Genomic DNA, 26,537 nt, shown 5'->3' on the forward strand with positions numbered 1-26,537 from the left:
TGTTAATTCTCCATTGACCATGCCACGTGTTGACTAGAATCCTGGGCAACTGCGAGTTTGATTCACTGACGGTGAGGATGTAAAGAGGACAGCCACTGTGCATAACACTTTGGTAGTTTCTGTAAAGGTTAAATATACACCTACCATGTGACCCAGCTATTCCACTCCCAGAGAAATAGAAATATATATCCACACAAAGACTTATACACAAATATTCAAGCAGTGTTACTTGTACTAGCTAAAAAACTGGAAACGACCCAAATATGTATCAGTAGGTGCACAGATAAGCAAACTATGGTACATCCATACAATGGAGTACTTCTCAGCAATAAAAAGGAATGAACTATTTATATACAACATGGGTGAATCTCAAGATAATTATGCTGAATAAAAGAAGCTAGGGGCTGGCCCGTTGGTGTAGAGGTTTAGTTTGCTCACACCACATTGACGGCCCAGGGTTCGCCGGTTCAGATCCTGGCGTGGACCTAGGCACTGCTTAGCAAGCCATACTATGCCAGGCATTCCACATATAAAACAGAGGAAGATGGGTGCAGATTTTAGCTCAGGGCCAGTCTTCCTCAGCAAAAAGAGGAGGATTCGCAGCAGATGTTAGCTCAGGGCTAATCTTCCTCAAAAAAAAAAAAAAAGCCAGACAGACAACAGCATGAATCTGTTTATACTAGCAATGCAGACTAATCTCTGGTGACAGACAGCAGGTGAGTAGTTGTTTGGGAATAGGGGGAGGGGCTCACAGAGGCAGGAATTCCAAAGGGGCCTCGGTGTGAAGAATACGATCCCTGTTCATTGGGGGGATGGTTTCATGGATGTGTGCACATGTCAGAACTCATCAGACTGTACACTTTAATTGTACAGTTAATTGTATGTCAATTATACCTCAAAGCTGTTAATTTTTTTAAGTTATACATTTGAGGGGAAATACTAGCTATTACCTTTTCTAGCTTTTAGGAGACCCTTTTTCGATGTTTGCATCTACTTTTCTGAGGCAGTATATGACATTGCATGCCTATGTTGTCGATGCATGTATATATATCTGTATGTGTGTGTGTGTGTGTCTGTATGTGTGTTGTATATATGTATATACATAGATATAGTCATATAGCAGATATTTATTAAATGTCTTCTAGATCAGCTCAGTATTGATCATTGTTCACGGAAAATTAGAAATGAACTTTTCTTTTTCTTTTTTTTAAATTTATTTTATTTTATTATTTATTTATTTTTTTAAAGATTGGCACCTGAGCTAACAACTGTTGCCAATCTTTTTTTTGTTTCTTCTTGCTTTTTTTTCCTCCCCAAATCCCCCCAGTACATAGTTCTATATTTTAGTTGTGGGTCCTTCTAGTTGTGGCATGTGGGATGCCGCCTCAACATGGCCTAATGAGCGGCACCATGTCTGCGCCCAGGATTCGAACCCTGGGCCGCTGAAGTGGAGCACGCGAGCTTAACCACTCGACCATGGGGCTGGCCCCAGAAATGAACTTTTCTTAATGGAAAAATTAGCCTAGGTGTTGTTAAAATTTGTTTTGTTTTGTTCTGTTTTTGAGGAAGACCAGCCCTGGGCTAACATCCGTGCCCATCTTCCTCTACTTTATATGTGGGACACCTGCCACAGCATGGTTTGACAAGTGGTGCGTAGGTCTGAATTGGTGGACCCCGCGCTGCTGAAGTAGAACATGCGAACATAACCGCTACACCACCAGGCTGGCCCCTAGTCTAGGTGTTTTTGAGAGCAGTTGGCATGCTAAAAAATTCAGATCCCAAAGTTGAAAATTAAACAAGAACAAACTAGGGCATAGTTCCACATATTTTTAAAAGCTTTACAAGCCTTTAGTGTTGAAGTTGCATTTTGCAACTATTTTGACATTCTAGTTATGGCCTAGGAAAGATGATTTAGGAGAGCTAAACAATGCCTGGTATTCTTTTATCACTTGGATGTTAGTTAATTAGTTGTAGTAAATTCTGTTTCAGACAAGTTATTTAGCTATGTGAGTTCTAAGAAATACATGGACTTTGGTTATTCTAGTATTTAATATCCTGCTTTATAATACCTAAAGTCAAAAAATATTAACAAGTAGTTAACATTTGTGTTTGTAACATTGTATTTGTGAACGTAAACATTTAAAAATGCTTCTTGATCTCATGAATGCTTAAACTGCGTTACCTTGGCAGGATGATTTTTCTCCCACTAGCAAGCTTCAGCGTTTGCTGGCAGAATCCCGTCAGATGGTTACAGATCTGGAGCTGAGTACTCTGCTCCCCCTCAGCTCTGAGAGTTTCAACAGCAGTGCCCAAAATGTACGTGGTTACTTTTCTTTTGACCCCATCTGTTGTAACTGAACAGTCCACTGAGTACTTGTGTGCAAATATTGCTAGCAGGGCAGCCTTTTCTGTTAGAAAGTTTATGTCTCTGAGAGAGGGAGGTAGTACACTGGTTTTAAGGAGGAGGAAAAAGTCACACTCAAATGTTGCTGCACCCAAACTTCCTCTTTCTCATTACCTGGGCATATGAATATAAATTCTGGGAGATTTTTTTTTCTTCCCCTGAGGAAGATTCGCCCTGAGCTAACAGCTGTGACAATCTTCGTCTGTTTTGCATGTGGGTTGCCACCACAGCATGGCTGCTGGTGAACGGTGTAGCTCTGGGCCTGGGAACTGAACCTGGGCCACCAAAGCAGAGGGTGCTGAACTTAACCACTAGGCCACAGACTGGCCCCCTTTTGGGGATTTTTGAAAAACATTTTATTGTAGAAAATTTCAAGTACACACAGAAGTAGAAAGACTAATATAATCACAGACTGTCGAGAACCATCAACTTTCTGCCATTTTTGTTTTATCTTCCCCCATCCATACACATTTTCTTCTGAAGCAATTTAAAGCAAATTCTAAACGTCATATCATTCCACTCATAAATACTTCGTTATATATCTCTAGCAGATAAGGACTTTTAAAAAGCAACCAGAACGTTATCCACCCAACCAAATTAACAATAATAATTAGATGATTTAGTCATCTAATGACTAAATCATATTGTTTTCTCCATTAATCTCAAAAATGTCTTTTTACCCTTTGTTCAAATTAATATCCAACCAAGGTCCATATTTGGCATTTGGATCTGTCCTGTGAAGTCCCTCTTAATCCCCAACAGTTCCTTCTCCTGCCCTCTCTCTGCCCTGCTTCCTTCCTTCCACTTCCTTCCTTCTTCCTCCTCCCCTTTCTTCTTCCTCTTCCTTCCTCTCCTTCACTTTTTTTTTTATGAGGAAGATTCACCCTGAGCTAACATCCATTGCCAATCCTCCTCTTTTTGCCGAGGAAGACTGGCCCTGAGCTAACATCTGTGCCCATCTTCCTCTACTTTCTATGTGGGACGCCTACCACAGCATGGCTTGCCAAGCGGTGCCGTGTCTGCACCTGGGATCCAATCCGGTGAACCGCAGGGTGCCGAAGCAGAACGTGCGCACTTAACTGCTCCGCCACCGGGCCGGCCCCTCAACTAATGATTTTAGCATTCCTTGACTATTATTATTTAGATTTATTACTTCATTAGGAATTGCAAAATAGTAATTTTCTAAATCTGTCATTCCTTCAGGAATTGTTTCACATGTTAATTTTAACTGCTTTTTCTGAGCATGGTAACATGTCAGTAGCCATGATATAAGTTGCTTTGTAGATTTTATAGCGTTAACGTAAACGGTGAAAAGAACCTCAAACTAGAAATCAGGATCCTTGGGTCCCAGTTTCCTAACCTGTTAAGTAAGAGCTTGGAACTGATGCTTTGAGTTTAGGCTTCCAGGTTCATGACTTGTGTGTGTTATATGCATGGTTAAAGATATTTGAAAGCCATTGAGTTAAACTTTTTTGTATCCCTGACCAAAAAACTAAAATAAAAAAGGTCTCCAAGAACACTGAAATACTTTTCTTTTATCAAGGTTTTTTTTTTTTCCTTTTTCTCCCCAAAGCCCCCCAGTGCATAGTTGTATATTTTTAGTTATGGGTCCTTCTAGTTGTGGCACGTGGGATGCCACCTCAGCATGGCCTGATGAGCGGTGCCATGTCCGCACCCAGGATTCGAACTGGTAGATCCTGGGCTGCTGAATCGGAGCCCATGAACTCAACCACTTGGCCACGGGGCCGGCCCCTGTACTTTTCTTTTAAAATCTACTTTATTGACGTATAATTTGTATACAATAAAATAGAGATTTTATTAGGAATGTCTTTAATGCCTATATACTTGTTCTTTCATGAAGAACTGGTACAGATCGCTAGTTCAATGAGTTTAGGTAAATGTATATGTGCCCATGTAACCAGCATCTCTGTCAAGATATAGAATGTTTCCATCTCCCCAGAAAGTTCCGTCATGCTCTGTAGAGTGAATCCCTCCTTACCCCACTCCAGGCAGCTACTGGTCTGGTTTTATCGCTAGAGCATAGTTTTGCCTGTTCTGGAACTTCACGTAAATGCGCTCATACAGCAGGTGCTCTTCAGCTTCTTCAAACAGAATTATTCTCGATTCATCCATGTTGTTGTGCATCAGACCCTCACTGCTTTTTACTGCTGCTCAGTGTTCCAGTGTATGAATAGACTACAGTTTGTTTTCTCACCTGTTGATGGGACATTTGGGTTGTTTCTAGCTGGGGGCTATTATGAATAAAGCTGCTATGAACATTTTCATACAACCTTTTTTTATGGACATATGTTTTCATTTCTCTAAGGTAAATATCTAATAGGTTAGGTTATGTAATAGGTTAGGTGGATGTTTAACTTTTTTGTAAACTGCCAAGTTGTTTTCAAGATGGTTGTACCATTTTACGTCTCTACCAAGTGTATGAAAGTTCCAGGTGTGCCACATCCTTACCACCACTTGGTTTTGTCAGTCGATTTAATTTTAGCCATTCTAGTAAATACGAAGTGGCATCTCCTTGCCATTTAATTTGCATTTTCCTGATGACCTAATGATGTTCATCTCTTCATGTGCTTATTGGCTCTTCATTTCTTTTGCAAAGTGTCTCTTCAAGTCTTCTGCCTGTTTTAGCTTTGACCTGTTTCCTTTGTTATTGAGTTTTAAGAGTTCTTTGCATAGTCTGGACACAAGTCCTTTGTCTTTTGCCAGATGTATTGTGAATATTTTTTTCCAGTTTGTGGTTTGCCTTTTCATTTTCTTAAGTGTCTTTTGAAGAGCAGAAATTTAAAATTTTGATGAAGTCCCATTTATCCATTTTTTTTAAATGGTGCCTTTTGTGTCATAGAAATCTACTCCAAGATTGTGAATATTTTCTCCTCCTAGAAGTTTTATAGTTCTGATTAGGGCTATAGTTCATCTTAATTTTTGCTGATGGTGTGAAGTAAAGATCAAGGTTCATTTTTCTCATACAGATATCTAGTTCCAACACCATTTGTTGAGAAGATTGTCCTTTCTCCATTTCGGCACCTTTGTTGAAAATCAGTTGATTATATACGTGAGAGTCTATTTCTGGACTCTGATCAGTTCCACTTGATCTGCTTGTTGTCCTTACAGTAATACCACACTGTATTGATTATGTAACTCTATGGAAATCCAGTAGTATACGTCCTCTACTGTTTTCTTCTTTTGCAAGATTGTTTTCCCATTCTAGGTCCTTTGCAAGTCTGTAGCAGTTTTAAAGTCTACTTGTCAATTTTTGTAAAAATGCACACTGATACTGTGATTTCAGTGAATCTGTAGGTCTTTTGGGAAGAACTGACATCTATGGATAGAGTATTTCTCCATTTATTTAGGCTGCCTTCATTTCTCTTAACCATATTTTATAATTTTCATTGTAGGGGTCCTGCACATCTTTTGTTAAATTTATTCCTGATATTTTTCACTGATGCCAATATACATGGTATTTTAAATTTCATTCTCAAATTGTTTGTTGATGATATAAAGAACTATAAATGACTTTTGTAAATTGCATCTTTGTTAAATTCACCTAGTCTAGTAGATTTTCTGTTGGTTCTTAGGATTTGCCACCTAGACAATCATGTCATTTGTGAATAAAGAATTTCAGGGGCTGGCCCAGTGGCACAATGGTTAAGTTTGCATGTTCCACTTCTGTGGCCCAGGGTTCGCCAGTTCAGATCCCGGATGCAGACATGGCACCACTTGGCAAGCTATGCTATGGTAGGCGTCCCACATAGAAAGTAGAGGAAGATGGGCATGGATGTTAGCTCAGGGCCAGTCTTCCTCAGCAAAGAGAGGAGGATTAGCAGCAGATATTAGCTCAGGGCTAATCTCCCTCAAAAAAAAAAAACAATTTCTTTTTCTAATCTTTATGCCTTATTTCTTTTTCTTACCTCATTGCTCTGGCTAAGACCTCCAGATCAATGTTGAATAGAAATAACGAGAGTGGACTTCTTTGTCTTATTTCCATGAAATACTCTCTGGGGGCATTTCTTACTTAGCTCTTCTTCACATGGCATTTTGTTAGACTCAAGAGTTCCATGGAGCAGTTTCCATGGGACACAGATGATCTGAAACTAGAACCTTAACTATTTTAGAATCAACATGCTCATTGCCACAAACCTCAACAGGTAGTTGCAAAGATTGCCTTAAAGAATAATGGGCTCCAAAAATAGTGATTTTTAAAACTATACATACCATATGTGCCATATAAGCTTTTCAAAGTGGAAACCATGATGGACTTTGTGGTGGTTTCTGGGAAGATACTTTCTCAACAAACTCTCTTGGAAGCATTAGTGAAATAATTTATATACATTGGGGCAGAGAATATTTTTAAATATTGGTAAGGGCTTTTTAAAAACATCTTTATTGAGATACAATGTACATATCATAAAGTTCTCCCACGTAAAGTACATAATTCAGTGGTTTTAGTATATTTACAAAGTTGTGTGACTATCACCATAATCCGATTTTAGAACATTTTCATCATCCCAAAAGAAATCTTGTCCCCCTCAGCAGCATTCCCCATTCCTCCTCCCCACAGTTCCTGGCCACCACTAGTCTACTTTCTGCCTCTCTGGATTTGTTAGGTAGAGGTTTTTAATCAGAGTCTGTTGAGTAGAATTCAGGGGATCCATAAATTTTGATGGGAATAAAAATTATACCTAAGTTTATTTTGATTAACTCTAATTGAGATTTAGCACTTCCTTCATTAAGAATACAGGAAACAAGCCACAGTAATGCCTGATACCTGTGACTTTGTCACTAGTAGAGATCACAGATAGTTTCACGTCACATTTCAGTTATTACAGGTATCGTGAAATATCATTTATCCTTAGAACTACCTCAGAATTATGGAATATTAGCCTTGCTGCTAGATCTTCTTATTTAATGCACTAATGGAGTATGTATTATTATATCACTACCTTGCTTAATACTGTGATAACCACAGTTTCTTCTGCTGTAATACAACGTGTGAGTTCCTAAATTTCACCACACAGTGCACAATTGCACAATAAAAACCACACAGCTGACGGGAAGAATGGGGTTAGGAGCATGACACTCAAACGCTTGTGTCAGTGACACATTTTTTAAAAAGGACAGGAATATAATCAGAATGGTAGGACAGCTTTATACATGTCAAGTGGTTACGAAATACTTAAATACTGCAGTAAATATGCCACTACCTTGAAAAAGACCGAAGTTTGCCTGCAGGATTGAGTGGTGTCGGAGAGGTTGCTGCACGTGACTCCTTAGGAAGTGGTGGAAGGAGGGCTCTCGGATGGAAGCTTCTCGCCGCAGATGTGGGGAAGCCAGGACATGTCTGAGGGGTGTATGTGAGTGTGTGTGTGTGTGCACGTGCATGTGTGTGCGCGTGTGTGTGTATTCCTACATGGCGGGGCTCAGTCCAGCTGGGTACATAGTTCACCTAGTGTTTCTCTTGGACAAAATCTCAGGCAAACAAATGCAAACTTCACATTATGCTCAATCTGTTCCCTAACATATCAGATGTGTTGGAACAAATTCACATTTTCAAAATAAGTGTATAGCAGAACTTACTATATTTCAGTATAATCTACCTGACAGACTCCTACTCAGCCTCCTGGCCTCAAGCTTTTCTCTTAACCTGTTCTCTAGGGTTTTACGTTAAATTCCTGTCTAAGATATGGTCAGTAGCTTCCCCACTTTCGTCCTCATAGCACGGCTCTGTGTGTGTGATGGTGTACGGATCTCCCTCAGAGTGCACGTCACAGTAAATGACATACCCATCTCCCTGCCCCTCTGTGAGCGCCGTGAGGAGCCCCCTCCTTCATCTTGGTTTCCCCAGTTGTGGCACACACAGTACCTGGTATGGAGGATACTGTGAATGGAACTGATAGGGAAAGCGCAGGAAAAAGGCACAAAACAGTGACTTCAGGTATAGACTGAAAAAATGCTAAAGCTTTTTGAGGTTGGTGAAAACTTAATTTGAGAGAATTTTTGAGCTAGAAAGATCCCTAAAAGATATCTGTCAGTCTTTTACTTTACAGGTGAGGAAAGTCATTAAATCTCCTAACATCTCACAGCCAGCGTCAGATATCACTTATTTGGAAAAAGTATCGGCTCCAGACGTAATATATTTTCTTGTGGATTGTTAACTAATTCTAGAGATGTTAGGAAAACAGAATTTAATGAACAGAAATCCCCTTGGCCACGGACTTTACAAACTCCTCTCTTCTAGTTCTTTGAACTGGGTATAGCTAGTTACAGAAAAAGCAAATAATTTTGTAAAAAGTTCTTAATTTTTGCAGTAAGGAAGCAGGGTAGAGTTCTGAGAGTTCTGTCTGCCTCACCAGGGCTTTGCCATCTGTTAATAAAGACAAGAGTCTCGTTTCAAAGCCTTTCTCTGAAACAGGCCCTATGGTGCTGGCACAAAGTGATGCAGTCCTTCTGGCAGGGAACTTGGCAATATTTCCTGAAAATTGCAGAACTGACCCTTTAATGCAGCAGTGTCACTTTAGGAATCTCTCGTACAGTTATATCTGCATGTGTGTAAAGTGGCATATGTATGAGTTTTTCATTGCACCATTGCTTTATCATAGCAAAAGTTAGGAAATGATCCAAGTGTCCAGCAAAAAGGAACTGAGTGAATAGCTATGGTATGTCCACACACTGGAATATTACCCAGCCATGAAACAGAATGGGGAAGATCTTGGATGTGTAAATGTTTCCAGAATATATTATTAAGTGAAAAGAAGCAAGATCCTGAAAGATTTATGTGGTATTCTACATATGTACAAAAGGGGGCAGGAATAAGAATATACATTGTTTTTATTTTCAAATCATGTCAGTATATCAACTATTAAAAAAAACCAATAATTTAAAAATAGGGGAAAAAGGAAAGAAAGAGTAAAACACAGCACAGCTGACCACTCACCTTCCCCCACAGCAGGCTTTCTACTTTCCTGAAGTGTGGGAATGGGGAGGGACTCAGCCTGAAACTGAACTTGGAATTTTGACTAGAACATGGGACTGGACATCCTCAGGACTGTTGTGAGACTGTTGGTATTATTTGTGGCAGACTGGTAGAGGCCTTTTAGAATAATGTTTTGTTTCTTGGGGTTTTTTTTTAAGATTTTATTTTTCCTTTTTCTCCCAAAGCCCCCCAGTACATAGTTGTGTATTTTTAGTTGTGGGTCCTTCTAGTTGTGGCATATGGGATGCCACATCGTCTGACGAGCGGTGCCATGTCTGCACCCAGGATTTGAACTGGCGAAACCCTGGGCCACCAAAGCAGAGTATGTGAACTTAACCACTCGGCCATGGGGCTGGCCCCTAGAATAATGTTTTTAAATGAATAAAATAAAATACATCAGATTGTAAAATATAGGAGGGCTATTTGAGTAGAGAGGAAGCAGCGTGAGTAAAAGCACAGACGTCTGGAAGCTCGGAGAATAATCCTCGGATGGCTCAGATAGAGGCCCCACGGGGAGGAGAAAGAGGCTGAGAAGGCAGCTTACCCTGCATGCTGAAGTTCATCACCTGCGAGTACCCGTGTCTGGCCAGGTGTCATCCTCCTCCTCTTTCCTCCTTCTTCTCTTCTTTTTTAAATATCTCCCCCAAACTTAACAATGCTAACTAAGCCCTCAGTAGGCACTTTAATGAATTATAACACTTAGACTTGTTGATTCTTCTGATGACTGTTGCTTCATTAAGGGCTCACCACATCGTCTATGTTGGGCTGACAAAGAGCCGCTTATATTTGGGCATTAGCTGATTGCCAGAGTTTAGCAATGACACATATGGTAAAGCAAACAGCATTCCTACGATGCCATGAGGGACAGAGGGCCCCACACAGGAGTAGGAAATCCCTACCTCTTTGTTGGACGGATGGATGGTAGTTGATGAAATTACTTCCTTCTATTCCATTAATTCCCAAAGGTCTTTTAAAGGCAATTCTGCTATGTTTGTGTATTGTCTTCTTAAGTATTTTCTAGTTTTCCTTTCCTGGGTACTGATTTGGGATTTGTTTTGTAGAATTTAGAAGTCTCAGAAGAGTCAGCTCAAAAAAATACCTTTCTCAGTAATTAGAGAAAACAAAAGTCAACTCCAGTCTTTGTTGTGATCGTGGGTAAGTCACCTTTGCTTGTCTCACCTGTGTCTCAGTTGGCATTTAATAAGTAACTTGGGAACATTGATAATGTGGAGTCAAGGCCATGCATTTGGACGCCCTGTAATCCTTTCTCTTGTGCTTGACCTATTTATACATACCTTCTAAATTTAATCAGAGGAAAATGGCAGTTACTTGTAAGAGAAATGCAGATCAAAAAGTTCTTGTTCTCAGTACCCAGATTTTTAACCTAAGGAAATGAATACGTACAGCTTTCAAAATCGGAATCTAAATGAACATTTCAGCATTTCATCTGAATGTCTGTCTGGAAAGAAGTCTTTTCCTGGGGGTTTCAAGTTTTATAAAAAGGTTTATTGACCCAGTAACCACTTTCTTGATTTGTGTTTTCTTCTATCAAACCTTCATTTCATATGCAAAGGCTCTTTAGAATCCAGTTACGAAGTATAATCATGTCAGTTGTTTTCAGTGTAAGCGCAAGAGCAGAAAACCGTGGGAGCAGTGAGCTTAAGAAGCCCTCTCCCTTGATCCCTCTCTCCTGTTCTCGCCCTTTGCTGGGAAGTTTTCATATTTAGAATATCTGGCACGGCCGTGTGTTGATGAAGATCAGGATGTGTAGTTAATGTCTGAGAGCCCGGAGCCTAGAGCACGCCGGGCAGCCCTCATCGATTTTGATTCTATTAACTGCGTTTCCTTCCTGTAGAAGCCGATTTCTCATCTATGTGGAAGGCAGGAAGCAGACATCAATACCTGGGACTTCACCTTTGAAAACAAAAAGAGGATTGTAATCCTTTGTGAGCAACATTTAATACCAAAGGGGAGCAGAAACTGAAAGTGAATTTTTAAACATCTATATTTTGTTTTTCAAATTACCCATTTTCTTATGTAAGAAATATTTTTCATGTGCAAGAAATTAGCCCTTATTGTATATTGTTTGTATACGACGGTTAAATACTAGAAAAGCTCTTTAATCAAAATAGAGAAGCCTGCATATAAAATGCTATTTTAACTATCTGATTTTTTTAAAGCTATGCATACATTTAAATTACAACTAGTGGTTTATCAGAGTCAGCTCCAAATATATGAGAAAAAGTATTCTCTTCTCTTGTGGTTTTAGCTCTGGACTTTGCTGTGTAAATAGACATGAAATGATATAATATAAAATATTTTTAACTGGAATTAGCTCCTCGGTTACTGACAGTCGCGGTCCTTCTGTCCCAAAGCTGAGCAGAGCCCAATGTTGTCGGGGTCTGTAGTCCCGTCTACTCAAACAAACAAAACCTTGCTGGCAGATCAAGTCTTATATGTATTTTTTTTTTATCATTAAAGACTAAAGCACTTATGTTTTAACTTGTAAAGTAATTTAATTTTTTGAAGAATATACTATGTGCCTCTCTGTCCCTTCTAAGAGAATTGATCAGCTTCAGTCAATAAAAAATATTTTTAATAATAAAAAGTAATTTTCTTTGGTTTCTGTTTATTATACAGTGGTTAAATAGGAAAGTTAGTTGCTTGAAAACGAACCTGGCGAGTTAATTTCCTCAGGAATGGGAGTGTATTTTTTTAAGCATTGCAGATAATCAAAGTTCTATTGTGCTGTATAAATGCCGCTTTGTTAAAAGGTTTCAGTGCTGCTTCAGAGATGATTTTCATGAGAGTGGAGGAGCCACCCCATTTAGCCTTTTTAATTAGGGTGCTGAAAAGAGAAATTGGGTGAGGTTTGGCTATGTTCTTTCTAAATGCTTCCTTTCTCCCTCAGCCTATGCTGGTTTGTACAGAGCAAGTCTGAGGAAGGTATAGCTGATTCTCAACTATCCCCTCCAAATTGGAAACCTAAAATGTCCCTGGACAGGCTGACTTCCAGTCTGAGAAACAAAATATTAAATTTTCTCCTTCTCTTTTTTTTTTTTTGAGGAATATTAGCCCTGAGCTAACATCTGCCGCCAATACTCCTCTTTTTGCTGAGGAAGACTGGCCCTGAGCTAACATCTGTGCCCTTCTTCTACTTTCTGTGTGGGATGCCTGCCATAGCATGGCTTGATAAGCGGTGCCATGTTCGCACCTGGGATCCGAAGCAGCGAACCCTGGGGCTGCTGAAGCAGAACTTGTGCACTTAACCACTGCGCCACCAGGCCAGCCCCTCTCCTTATCCTTCTGATAGGTTCATGGCAACATGTCAATTTGCCTGGTGAAAGGAGAACACTGATCAGGTCTAAGTAGGAAAATTTGGGAAACTAAAGGATTTGAAAAAAGTCAGACATTATTTTGTGGCTTAGTATATTTTAACTCATAGGGTTATAGTATCTACAGTACCTGTTCTTACCCCAACACATTATTGTGAATTATAACATGTGGAATTAAAAAATGGGAAATCTTCATATTATCAATTTGTCTATCTCAACCTAAGTTATTTAAATGTGTGAGCAATTTCTGTTACAGAGAGGCAGCCTCAGTGTGTTTGAAATAGTTGCAAGATAAAACTAGATTTTAGCGTGTATATTTTGTCATCAGCATTCTTTCATCTTAAGAGGAGGCAACTAAATTATACTGTAATTTGCCTGCCAGAAATTCTCAGCCATCAGAAGAGACTGATATAAGGGTATTTTTAGAATTTGTGAATAGATCTTTTAAACAGAAATAGAAATAGCCCAAAAGAAAGAAATTCTGAATCAAGATAATAAATACTAACAGCAGTTTTACCTAAAAAGTGCCAGTAGAATGCATGGAACTGAGAGGCCCTGGGGTAGGGCTGGTTCATTTCAGGAACGTGGCTGAGGATCGAAACCTGTGTCTGCTCTGACTAATTGATCCTGGAGTTTTTCTCGGTGGCCTTGACCTGAGATTTTCCTTCCCTGGAGTTCTGTAGTGTCCTTAATGTGATTGTTTCGAAGTAATGTACCTTTGCTTCTCTTGAGCCATTTGGCGACGATTTTGTTAGGGTCCATTTCAGGAAAGTTCATCATTCTCAGTCTTAAACAGAATAATCTTAACCACTTCCTACGTGATAGAAAACAGTGACTAAGATCAGATTAAGAAACCAGACACATTAATCAGGACCACAGCTGACAAGGGAGGTTAAAACCAGGATGGTTTTTGAGAGGAGTTTGTCAAACGAAGAGGGCGTATGAATCAGTCCCATAAAGGATGATTTCTGGGTTCTCAGCCAAATGCGAGCTCAGGAGATCTAAACAGAAAAGAACAAAATAATTTGAGTACACAGTAAGTACTGCTTTGCTGGCCACTGGAGGCACAAAGTGAGCAAAGCAGACTCAATCCTTGTTTACAGTCTAGTGGAAGAGATAGACCTTAATCAAATAATCACAAAGAGGTCATAGAAAACTGGTAAGTGCTATGAAATAATGCTTTGAGCTAGGGGCCTAGGTGGAGGGTTCTGGGAAGGCTTCCCTGAGGAAGTGACGTCTGAACTAAGCTAAAAAAGGAGTAGATGCTAACTGGCAAACAGGAGGAGGAAGAGCATTCCAGACAATGGTAACAGCATGTGCAAAGGCCCTGAGGTGGGAAGGAGTATGACATATTTTCAAACCTAATGGACTAGGATGACGCAAGATGAAGCTGGACAGAGAAGCTGGGGCTAGATCATACACATGTGTTAATGAGGCACTGGGGATTGCAGCACCATCATTTTAGTAAGCCCAATGATGTAAATGCTACTGTTTGTCTTCTTGGGTTTTCCTTGAAACAAAGTCTAATTTGTATCCCAAACACTTTGCCTTTGTAATAGTCTGGGGGAAGCATTAAAGAACCCTGGAGATACACCAAACTGGCACCTTGATTCTAATGACATGAGAATCTCAGCCAACCAGGGATGGAGCCAGTACTAGAACCAGGTGTCCTGTCTGAGATGTTCTGAGAGATGAACCTAGACAAACTAAGAGTGGGGAAGCTTGTATCCTTGTGTCCCCAGGAATGCTCTTTCATAAAACTGAGCCATATGGTGAAGTGTACCAAATTATGGGGAGTTGTTTACTCACTTTCAGCCCTTCATTTCACGGGCGTTTATTGAACATTGCTGATGCACCAGGCACCCTGCTAGGCACTGAGTGTATGAAACTGAGTAAGACAGAGTGGTCCTTGACCTCTGGTAGCTGAAAACCTTGCTTACAAGCAGATAAGTTACAAGTCACTAGAGATGTTTTAGCCAAGTGCTCTGGGATCCCAACACATGTTGAGCACAGTGTCTGGCACAGAAATAACTCTATTCTTAAGAAGAGTGGTAGTTGGTTGCTAATGTTAAGTCACTGTGGCAGACATCACAGATCCAGAGGGGTTGTTGCCTCGATTAAAAGAAGATACTGTGTTAAGTGTGAAGATGACAGGAAAACTGCTTTTGTTCAAGTCGAAAGAGGAGTCTGAGAAACAGCTTGTACGGAGCCAGCAAACTCCTTTACTGTGGACTTTGACCACAGCTATTGACCAGGGTGCTGAGGATTAAATATGAAATAATACATGTAAAGGGTTTAGCCCAGTGTCTAGCAAACAATAAGCATTCAATAAATATTAGCTATTGTTATTCTGGTAAAGAAGCTTTTCAGTGATTGGAATTACAGAAAGCATGGTTAATTTCTCTAGAGTGAGAGGAGAGCTCTGTCAAATACATCTTTCCAGTACCCAGCATCAGCTCTGGACCCAGGCAGCCAGGAATCCGTGAGGTTACAGAAAGGGTCCGGAGACAATGTTCAGGGTTATGTAGGCATCACCTTCCCTCTTGGTTCCTGTATTGGGCGATTTCACACCTATATTCTGAGAGGAAAGCTGAGGATAGCAGAAACAAAATAACCATTTGAGAGCACACACTTGGGAGAACTGTGATTTTTTTACTTCAGTCTTGTTTGTGCCCAATAATTTAAAAAGCAAACCAATAATAATGGTTTTAAAAGTCTCACACCACCTCCTGCGGCATCTTTCCGATGCACTTCGATGGCCCAGCACTGTGTTTTGTTCAGATCTGTCTGCAGGCTGTCCCAGCCCTGCCTCCCGGTCCCCTTACTCTGGCAAGGCGTCTGCATGCTGGAGCCTGCAGTCTCTGAAATTTCATCCCACAGCCCCGCACTGATAACAACTGCAGTTACGTTAGAGATGCACAAAGAGAGGACAGCTTAATTGTATGCATTTTTGACACATAAGTCAATATAAGACTAAAAAGGAAAAGTGAAAAAGGCTAGTTGTGCTTCCATTGGTCAGATTCACTTAGGCCAAGTTTTCTCCAATTAACCAGATCCTGGCCTGGTGTAGACAGGACTTAGTGTCCGGGGTGGAGGGTGTGTCGGGAGGAAGGGAATTGGCCCGCGCCCGGAGTTCTGAGGAAGGAGGAAGCACGGGTGTTTTCGCTCGGCCTTGAGAGGGGAGGGTGGAGGTGTGGAGGGGGCGCTGGCTTGCGGCTCGCCTGGCGGGAGGCGGGGCGGGGGCGGGGCGAGGGGCGGGGCCTGGCTCCTCCCCCGGCGGGCGCCGTGCGGGCCTCGCGGTGCCTAGGCTCGGGCGCCGGCGGTGACGCGCTCAGTCGCGCGGAGCCGGGCCGGGAGCGCGGGCGGCGGGCCGGCAGGATGAACAGCATCAAGAACGTGCCGGCGCGGGTGCTGAGCCGCAGGCCGGGCCACAGCCTGGAGGCCGAGCGCGAGCAGTTCGACAAGACCCAGGCGAGCGGCGGGGCCGCGGGCGGGCGGGAGGGAGGGAGGGCGGGCGGCGCCCTCTCCCCGGCCCCTCGCGCGCGTCCCTCAGGGCCCGGCCTGCCCGCCTCCGAGCGCCCAGGGCTGGGGCCGCCCGCGCCGCCTCGCTCCCCGGCCTCCGCCGCCCGGTCGCCCCGCGCGCAGGTGGACCGGAAGCGCGCGCCGGAGCCCGGCCGAGGTGGCGGGGGAGCGAGGTGGCGGCGACCGAGATGCGGCCCGGGGAGCGAGGTGGTGGGCGACCGAGATGCGGCCCGGGGAGCGAGGCGGCGGGACCCAGGTGGCCGGGGAGCGAGGTGGCGGGGGACCCAGGTGGAGCGGGGCCGAGACGCGGAGGCGCCCGGCGGGGTCGGGGTGCGTCCTGCCGGCGCGGGCCGACGGATTCTCTGCCCTGGCGGTGCTGCCCTCCCCGGCTCCTGCAGACGGGCTCCTGCCACCTGCTTCCACGCCTTATAAAAATGCCCCCACCTCAGGGAGGCAGTGCATTTCCTTGAAGGAAACTCCCTGTTTCCTTTTCTCCTGAGCTGTTTTCCAGGGCCGCACAATATCTCATTATCTACTTGGCGAAAAGTTGCACGTATGCAGCCAGACTTGTTTGCCGGTGCGCTGGCCCACATATATAAATAGGTTCACACCCCCTTATTAAATTCCAGCGCCTGACAGATAGAAACTTCCTCGGGCTCCCTTCCCGCACTTCCCACGCGCCGGCATCTCCTCCAGAGCATGGCCTATCCTGAGAAGGCTGTTTTAAAAATTAAACAATGGTGTGTATTTCTACATGTGCTCCTGCTGAGACCCCACCATGCAGGTGTCGCTGTGTTTCTGCTTTTCTGTTCCTTTTTATTTTACCAACACTGGGGTGTTCTTATGCCCCGGGGAGGGGAGAGCAGACTTGCTCATTTGCCAGAATAAGTCAACCAAGACTGAAATAGCAGAAAACTTTTACTTTAGAAATCAAACAAGCCAAAAGGACCCCACCCACCTCTGTCTGAAGCAGGATGATGACATTTGTGGCTGCCTTTAGCAAGTTCCTTCCCACCTCTCCCTGCAGAGAGCCGTGACGTCTGCAGTTGCTTTCAAATCAAGTTAGCACATGCAGCCTGCAACAGCTTTCGTTTTGAAATAAGAAAAACTCAGGGAGACCTTCTCACCTTTGTGCTTGTAATTAACAATGAAAATGATAGTAAAACCTTGAGACATCAAGGCTATGTGAAAGCCAAGCGCTGGAACCAACCTGGCCGCAAAGTATTAATTTATCCTTGTGATCATCATCATCATCTGGCCTACGGTGTATTTTCAGCCCGGACAGCCCATCGTGAAAACAAATGTGGCATTTAATTTAAAGTTACTAATGCATAATTAATTGTGCCAGGAACTTGCGGAAGGAATGGGGAGAAAAATTTAATTGGCAGAGAGAATCTGGGTGTTGTCACAAGCTTTATTTATTCACTGAGTTTTAGATTTTCTCCGTGCTTTTGAGGATAAAGAGGTCTGATTGTTTCGTAGAGGAGGTGGAATTTAAAGGGCCAACTTCATTGATCTTAAGTTATAAATCAAGGGCAACCTTCTTTAATGTCAAAGAGAACTCTGATTATAGGTCTACACATTTTAGTGGGTGGCTTGGTAAACTAGAAGGTATTTTGTTTTGGTTTTGCCATTGGGTTTTTCTCAGCGTCTGAGAGGGTCACTTATAATGAATAACTTTCTAATGGGTGAATCTCATAGGATTTACCCATTCCAGGGCCCTTTTCTCTGGAAAGGTAGAGTTTGGGTTCAGTGTCGGAGTTTGCTTGTCGTCAGAGTGACTTATTGAGGGATGTAGGAATAAGGTTTTGTGCATGGTTAATATTTAATTAGATCGCTCCCAGAAATATCTAGTGAGCCGCCAGCCAGGCCCCGTTGGTGGAAAGGACCTGGAGAGCTGAGGTTGCTGCTTGCATGTCTCCCTGTGGACAGAAAATAGCATGCCCCGTCCATGGGCCCACCTTCCCTGTGGAATACGCTGCCTCTGTCTCCACGTTGACCACAGTGCCCCGTGTCCCAGAGGAGCACTTTGGCTTGCTTAGAATTTAAGTCACCGTTCTGCCAGCCTCGCCTTTCCTCTTGGGCTCCTGAGCCAGGAGGAGGAAAATGCTTCCATATTAGCTTACTTGACAGGCCACGCCCTGTTTTGCAAAGGTCCCTTCCCCACCCAGTCAGGAGTGTTCAGGGAGGATAGCTGGTCCTTGTGATTGTTGTATGGTGAGAGAGAGAGTGTGTGTGTGTGTGTGTGTGTGTGTGTGTGTGTGTGTGTGTAATCCCAGGGGGAATGTCTAGAAAGCTGCTCAGTTCTTCCCCATGACTTTAGTCCTTTGGTGATAAAACCCTTTTCAAAATGGAGGTGATAGGATTGGCTTTTTGTTGGTGTTGCAGTATTCTGAATACAGAATGCTATAGAGTACAGTATGCCTGCATTCTGAACCTGAAAATTGCCTGTACCATTAAAAGATGGTGTGATGTCATGGAAAGTGCTTGTAGGCAGGTAGATCTGAGTGCTCGCCTGTGTCCCTGGGCAAGTTGCTTAAGTCCTGAATTTGTTTCCTCATCTGTAAAAATAGAGATAATTCAGTCTACCTCCTACGGCTGTCTTAAGGTGTAGATACGGTGAGGAAGGCTGAATAACAGCCTCTCAAAGATTTATGTGTCCTGATGCCTGGAACCTGTGAATATGTTCTAGTCCTTGGTAAGAAAATGTTAATCAGCTGACCTTAAAATAGGGGGCGTAGCCTGGGTTATCCAGATGGGCCCAATGGAATCCCAGGGCCTTTAATGAGGAAGAGAGAGGTGGAAGGAGTCAGAGTGATGCCATATGAGGTATGAGGAGGACTCCACCGGCCATTGCTGGCTTCGAAGAGGGAGGAAGGAGCTGCCAGCTGAGGAACATGGGCATCTTCTAGAATCCAAAAAAGGCAGGCAATAAATTCTTCCATAGAGCCTGTAGAAAGAAACAGCCCTGCCGGCACCTTGATTTTAGCTCCATAAGACTCATCTTGGACTTCCGACTTCCAGAACTGTAAGATGATAAATTTGTGCTTTTAATCCACTGAGTTTGTGGTGATTTGTTATAGCAGTGATAGGCAACTAACGCATACAGAATGCAAACACGTAGTAGAGTGCTGTGCGCATAGTCAGGCAGCTGTCTTTCTCCCTCCTTCCCCACCCCAAAAAATGCTTTAAAATTTGAGAACTATTTCAGACCGTCCACCAGAGAGGAGACCCGTCTTTGAGGCCTATCGTGGTGAGGACTCAGCAGATAGGGGTCTTAGAAATGCTCAACTCAGCCTTGCTTCTTCCTTATCTAAGAGCCCCTTTGCTTCTCTGGGCCTCAGTTTCCCCTGCAGGATATGGAAATAGAGCCCCAAAGCTTCCTTCCTCTCAGGTCAGGACGAGAGAGAGGGGCCATGCTGCTCAGTGAGCCAAGCCCCAGGGTGGGCGTTAGATACAGGCATAGCGGTGAGACTACCCAGGAGCTGGGGGTTTCCACTGGGGGTGGAACTGTGGAGGGGGGCCAGCCGGCAGACAACAGTTCACGGGTTCAATGTTCCGGGTCAGTGACACGTGCCCCTCCTGCGCCTCAGCAGCCTCTCTGGAACTGCAGACTGGTAAAGATTAACATTTATTGACACGGACTTCACAGCCCCGGCTCGTGTTATAACAGCACTGTCCAATAGAAACAGAATATGAGCCATGTGTATAATTTTTAGATTATTGAGCTACATGAAGACAGCAGAGACAGGCGAAATTCATTTTAGTTGTGTATTTTCTTTAGCCCCGTGTATCCAGAATATAACCAGTTCAACATGGAATCACTATAAAAATTATGAGTGGGATATTTTACATTCTTTTCCTCCTAAGTCGTCAAAATCCATTGTGTGTTGGACACTCAGCACATCTCACTCTGGGCTCTCACATTTCAGTTGCTCAGTAGCCACTGTGGCCAGAGGCTACCATATTGGACGGCATGGTGTTAGAATCACGTGGGGAGGTTTTTAAAAATGTCAGTGCCTAGGTTCTGGAGATTCAGAGTGGTTTGTTCTGAATTGGGGCCCTAGGCATTGGTCTATTTTTTTTTTAAACTTCCCCGACCAGGAATTCTTTGGAACCCTCTTGTTAAAGGCAGACCACAGGACACAAAGAGGTGTTTGGGAACTTAACTCAAGTTTCTGGTTTGCGGTGTTCTTCAGGACTCCCATTTTTTGCACACGTTGGTCCCTCTGCCCTGACTTCCTTCCGCCTTGTACCCATCCCCTCCTCCCTGGAGTCTCCTCTGATGAGCAGGTGGACTTACACACCCCCAGCTTTATGTCTTCATTATTCCTTACAAACACTCTAAGTCACTAACCACTTTCTGGGCCTCCTTTAAATGTTCACCTGAAAAAACTTCCTCTGGCCTCCGAGTTTGGGGAGAAATCTAAATCATGTGGTAGACAGCCAGAACACCCCCCACCTCTGTCCCACCACTGTCATGGGGGCCACTGTCAGGACCCTGGGGGCAGGGGTGGGTCTGTCTTCTCTTCCTCAGGTCCCCACATACCAGGTACAGACTGGTTGAATAGCTGAAGAACAGAGGTGAGCCAAGGCTCCTTCCTGAGAAGGAGAGAGAACCAGGCTCCCAACCAGCCTAGGGCATTGCCCCCAAAGCCGAACAGGAGCCAGTCCAGGAGCTCTTACCTCCCCCGCCCAGGCCTGAGCCAGCTGGAGTGGGTTGTGGGTAGTGAGCTGTGCCCTTCCTGCCACGTATGCTGCTGTTTCATGCCAACATGCCCTCCACCTGGTTCTGCCACATCAGCCTGCTTGGCGATGCTCAGACAGGCAGCTGACTTCCTGACTCCCAGGCTGCCGGAATCCCCTCGGCTCCCTGGGTATCTGGTGACCTCTTGGTCCAGGGTAGGGATGGGGCTGCTAGTCCTCCCCTCCCCCTTCCCGCCTTTGGTGTGTGTTTGCCCCCATGACAGTTCATGAGGACCATTTACTGTGTGTCTTTTGGCTTGTTCCTGGTGCTTTGGGGTGTGCTACAGGAAGATAAAGATCATTCTTGTTCCCTCCCAGAGTTTTCATTTCAGCGAAGGAGGTGGGAGAGGTGGGAGATGGACAGGTGTGCTGTGGCAGAGTAGTTGAGAGCAAGACTCTGCCTTGGTCTCCTCACCTGCCAAATGGAGATGGTAATAGTAGTACCCATGTCATGGGGTGATTGTGAGTATTTACAGGACTTCATAGTGCCTGGTGCAGAGTAAATGCTGTTACATTGCGTACAGAGAAGCAGGTGGGACAGAAAAAATAGCAATCCTGTCCCTCTTGGGTTCTGGGCCCCTAGTTTAGCCAACTATGAATGAAGAGAGGAGTGAGGGCAGTTTGGAAGAGAAGCAGATCTACAGCCAGGGTTGGGCGGACACAGGAAGGTGGGGAACAGCCCGTTCCTGGAGGAGTGAGCCTGCAGGTGCTCACGTTCCAGACTGGCCGGCCCCTTCTCCAGGACAGCAGGCCTCTGCTTCCAGGTGACGTTGTCCTCTGGGAAGATACTCCAGGGGGAAGCCCCAGGGAGGCTGGCCAGCATCTGACTCCTTTGGCAGAAATGCCCGCTCTTCTGACATTGCCCCCAGGCCAGCATCCCAGGCTGGACAGGCTGGGGCCGTTTGTGACTGAAACCCGACTGGGCACTTGATTCCAGCATCTCGATGTGGAAACTCTCTGGAGTCAAATCCAGGCCTGCTTGGCTGAGGGACAGGGAAACCCAGCCAGCTAACCTGAGACGCCCGGCCCGAAGAACGGAGCCACTTTGGCCAACCAGCTGTGTTGTCGGCGATGCCCTTCCTCTTCACCTGATTTCAGGGTGGACTCAAATGTCACCTTCTTTGTGAAGCCATCAGCTGCTTTCCTCCTGCCCAAGCCTTGCTACGCGTCCCCAGTTCTCATGTGTTATTCGCACTGTCTCCCCACCTCCACGATATACTGTGGCTGAACCGGCAGAAGTGGACGGATGCAAGGTTGGGCATGTGTTTAGGTCCCGGGTCATGGGAGGAGGGTTTGCACTGCCTGCCCTCTGAGCCCCCTAAGTACTAGGCCCCTGAACTCCAAGATCCTCAGGCTGGGACAGTGTTGGCTCCTCTTGTGTCCTAGCACCCAGGAGTGCCTGGCTCAGGGAACACACTCAGTGTGCGTGCGCCGAATGAATGGATGATGCCAGCGGGGACGGGCGAGTCTCCCTTCTTTGAGTGTCCCTTCTTTAGTACCATTGCTTAGCGAGGCCTGAAAGGCCCACAGCACCCACTGCAGTGAAGGATGAGCCATGGAGAAAAGTTTAATTGAGGCGGGATTGTTTTTTCTCTTGCTGAAATAAACACAGTCCTCAAACTGCAGTAGGTTCGCCTGCCAGGAAATGTCTCAGCTCCTGGCTTGTGGGACAAACAGGTCTGTGGAGTGATGTCACCAGGGCCCAGGGAAGGAAACCTCCTGGGCTGGCTCCCTGTTGATTCTGGAGGCACGACTTAGGGCGTTGTCCTCCTCTTCCTCATGTGTCACCTGCAGAGCGCAGGGGAGAGGTGGCAGTGGGCTGGGCTGCCCCCTCTGGACTGGGTCCTGGTGAGAGGGAGGACCCTTCCCTGGGCTTACACCTGTCCTCTGGAGGGGTAGGTGGCCCCAGCGCCACCTCCAGTTTCATAAGTTGGAATGATTGAGAGGCCTGGCCAGGGCGGGACTGGGGGACGTGAATGAAGAGAGAGGAGGTTGAGTCGGTAGGACCAGCCTTGCTCTGCTGACTTCTCGTCTGCTGAAATCACCGGGCTGCAGACCTCGGCCCCAGAGCTCCTCACCGCTTTGCATGCGACCACATCCTAGCCGCCGCCTCAGCTACAGAAATCCTGTGTTTGCTTCACCAGTGGCTTTGAGGTGGCAGACGTGTCTGAATGAGATCGCTCTGTCCTTCAAACAGCTCTCTGGAAACGCTAAAGCAGAATGACCCACCTCTGCCAGCCCCTGTGCCGGCTCTTTGAAGGACGCTTTTGTCCCTGCTGACCGCTGCCGTTCACGTCATGATAACGTTACAAGGAGCCTTAAGTCTGATTCATCTCAGGGTTGATTTTAAAAACAGAAATTGTTTTATAGTTGCCTTTACTGTTTAACTCTAGTGGTTAAATTATTAGCTGGAGAAAGAGACACTCACTGCCTTGAATTTAACCAGTACTTAGATTTGAAAGAGCTTTTGTTCATTCAAGTGTTCACTTTCATTCATCCAATAAAGATTTATTGACGCCAGGCACGGGTCTGGGGCCTGGAGATACAGCAGGGAGTGAGACCGACGGATTCCTCAGGCTGTGTACATCTGTTCGGGGGCTGGAGGTAGAAACAGAATAAATGGTAAACAAGATGGTTTCCAATAATAAATGTCCCGGGTGAAATTAAACGGGAAGATGCTGCCCGTGTGGAGGGAGGGCCTGCTGTAGATAGGGTGTTTGGGGAAGACGCCCCCAGGAGGATGCGTTTGAGCTCAGAGCTGGGTGAGGGACGTGGGACCTGGCTTCTCTTTGAGGAACAGAAGGAAGTACATGTGGCTAGAACCTAGTGAGATGTTTCATACAAGCTTTGTGTGTGTTTGCATTTTAGAAGACCTGAGAATTTTTTATTCCTGCTTCTCAGATGGGAAAGCTCTGGTCTGGAAAGGGGAAGTTTCTAAAGCAGAGGCTCCCCAGTGAGTCGGGGCCCAGGGGACCAGGGTCTGAGGGCTGGGGTGCTGCGGCCGGCAGCTGTGGAAGTAGGCAAGGAAACCTGTTTTGTCCCCAGACCCGTGGGCTGCCAGACGCAAGGGCTTCTGGAGAATGGGTCTCCCCGAGTCCGTGTTCCTCTGCTGTGCAGGTCTCCCCAGGGACTTCAGGATGTCAGATCTCACAGAACAGCCAGGGCTGCGGCCCCTGCGGTCCCTCAGCTCTGACCCCTCACCCAGGGCTCTGGGTGCCGGCGACGGTGTTCTGACATTGGCACGCATTGGGCTGAGGAGCTGTGGCCCCGTGAGAGGCTTACACTCTTGCTCAGTCCTCAGTGATTGTCCCCTCCCTTCTGCTTCCCTGACTTTGTGGGTCTTCCTAAACTTCCTGGGAACCCCTTTGCCCAGCTTGAAGCCCCACAGCCAATGGGGCTTCCCGGCTCGGTCATCTGGCTTCCTCAGTGTCCATGCCCCAAGGCTCTGCTTCTGTCTCGAGCCTCTTGGGGGTATCACCTGTGGTGGCTCTAGCCCTGGCTTGGCTGGCTGCCTCCCCCAGCTCTCTTCTCTCTAGATCTCCGCTGAGATGCTTCCTGGTGTGTGTCCCTACGAGGGGCCATCCAGGGACGAATGGCGGCTCTATCTGACCTGGTCCTGGGATTGTCTCCTCAGGCTTGACTCCCAGGGCCTCTCCTGGATTGGGTTCTTATTAGACAGACTAGGACAAGATTGTTCCTGGAAGCAGGCAGGTGTGTCTTGAGGGCCCAGGCTCTCTTGGACCCGATGGGGCCCCTGTTAGAGGCCTTCCCAGATGTCCCCGCCCTGGCCTCAGGTCAGAAGCTGCCCGGGACAGAGCCACAGTGAGCCGAGATGAAGGCTGGGGCCCAGAGTCAGATGCTCTCTCCACAGGAATGAGGGGTCAGTGGAGGAGCCCCAGGAGCTGCTCAGTGCCTCCCCAGTGATGTTATTACCCTGCTCTGAACATATTCCCCAATCCAGAATCTGCATCCTGGCTTGGAGTCGGGCCAGGTCCTGCCTGAGCGGAAGTGGGCCCCTGGGGAGCTGGGTTCCTGTGGTGGGACAAAGAAGGATGTCTGTGTTGATGCACTGCTCCCTCAGCCCAGCCTCTCTTCCCCGAAGACCACGAGGTGGCAGAGAGGACAGTCCCCAGAGCCGAGCAGCCTGGCTTCCAGTCCTGCCAGCCACCCTGGGCAGTTGCTTGACCTGCTGTGCTGCAGATTCCTGGTGCGGGTTGATGGGGGAGGATTGTGTGAGGGTCGAGTCACTACAGTAAAGTGCTTAGAATAGCACCTGGCAGGGCTTAAGCACTCGTCAAAATGTCATTATTATGACCTTGGGCAGGCGATTAAGCTCCTTAAGTCTCGCTTTCTTCATCCGCCTGCTTCCAGGGTTACTTAGGAGATTAAATGAGATAATACCAGTGAATTGCTCAGCACGGTGCCTGGCACATGGCTGAACTCGATAAAAATCATTTTATTATTAGGTTATCGAGATCAGTTTGCTGGTCTGGTGGCATGAAGTGCACCTTTTACAAACTTCCCAGTGCTGTGGATTTCAACGTTGTCTCTAGAGCATGCTGGAACCTTCCCATCCCTTGGCCTGTGGCCACCCCTAGTGTTGTCCTCACCTCTGCCCTTCAGAAGGTGAGGCCCCTCACTCTTCCAGCACTGGGTGGAACAAGGCGCAGACTCTTGGAGAGTTCCAGGGGAGGTGGCTCCCCAGAGCCTGGGGTGTGGACTTGTTGGATTTTTCCAGCACAGAAGGAGCAGCGGTGGTCTGAATGCCCATGAAACTGTTTGATCCCCACCCTCACGGGTCTAAGGAGCGTCTTTGCCTGCCCTCTGCTGTCTTTGCAGACCCTCCTGCTCACTCCCCCAAAGTCCCCCTGGGCATTTCTGGGGATCTCACAACAGCTGTGGAACCCACCGCTTTGCTCTTGCCCTGCTTCCTCTGTTCAGACGTGGGGAGAGCCGCTCGCTGCCCCCACCCCTGAGCACTCAGAGGTGGAATGGGAACGGCTCCCCTTCCTCGCCCGCAGGACCCTTCTCTCCAGCTCCGGGTTTTCTACCCTGACACTGAGGCCCCTAATCAATCCATTCCACTCAAAGCTTGTGTCTCCCTGGAAGGTTTCTCTCCATGGCAATTGATCCCACCAGCTGTGAGGGATTAAATTCGCTGGGGGTGGTTCTGGCCCGGGTGGCTGTACCAGGGCAGAAGAAAGCCTTTTTTCAGGCCCGCAGACTAGAGAGAACCCACACGATGGTCCTGGATTTCCCTCTGGCTCCCCCTTACCCTGCAGTTTTCCCACAGTCACCCCTTGGGGTGGCATGAGGATGCCATGCTGTGTAGACAGAACCAAGTGTCACTGGCAGATCTGCCTTGAGACTGGGCTATGTCAAAATCTCCTGGCATAGATTCCAGTGCTGAGGGGAAGAACCCTAATGTTCTCCCCACCTCTGCAGCCTACTCAGGACAGGCGGGGGGAGGTGGACGGGCGCCCCCAGGCCTGACGTCCCCTCCTGGGACGAGGCTTGGCTGCTGCGCCTGGCAGGAAAAGTG

General features: G+C 45.9%; 1 protein-coding gene across 10 annotated transcripts in view; it reads left to right on the forward strand.

Moving 5' to 3' along the window:
* HIP1R (huntingtin interacting protein 1 related) overlaps positions 1-26,537 on the forward strand; it is a 69,845-nt gene that overhangs the window by 24,853 nt on the left and 18,455 nt on the right. For 2 of the 10 annotated variants that reach the window (XR_002809763.2, XR_002809762.2), the window contains exon 1: positions 15,986-16,198. The exons of 6 other annotated variants lie outside the window; for them this stretch is intronic. Coding sequence is in view for 2 of the 4 variants with exons in the window: in XM_005612621.4 (XP_005612678.1) it covers positions 2,191-2,316; positions 10,454-10,507 (180 nt within the window). In the remaining 2 variants the exon portion in view is untranslated. Of the gene's footprint in view, positions 1-2,190; positions 2,317-10,453; positions 10,548-11,247; positions 12,001-15,982; positions 16,199-26,537 lie in introns of those variants that run through there. 2 more of the 10 variants (XM_005612621.4, XM_023647254.2) reach the window with 2 other exon arrangements.

Source organism: Equus caballus, chromosome 8, assembly GCF_041296265.1.
Source record: "Equus caballus isolate H_3958 breed thoroughbred chromosome 8, TB-T2T, whole genome shotgun sequence".
NCBI classification, from domain to species: domain Eukaryota; kingdom Metazoa; phylum Chordata; class Mammalia; order Perissodactyla; family Equidae; genus Equus; species Equus caballus.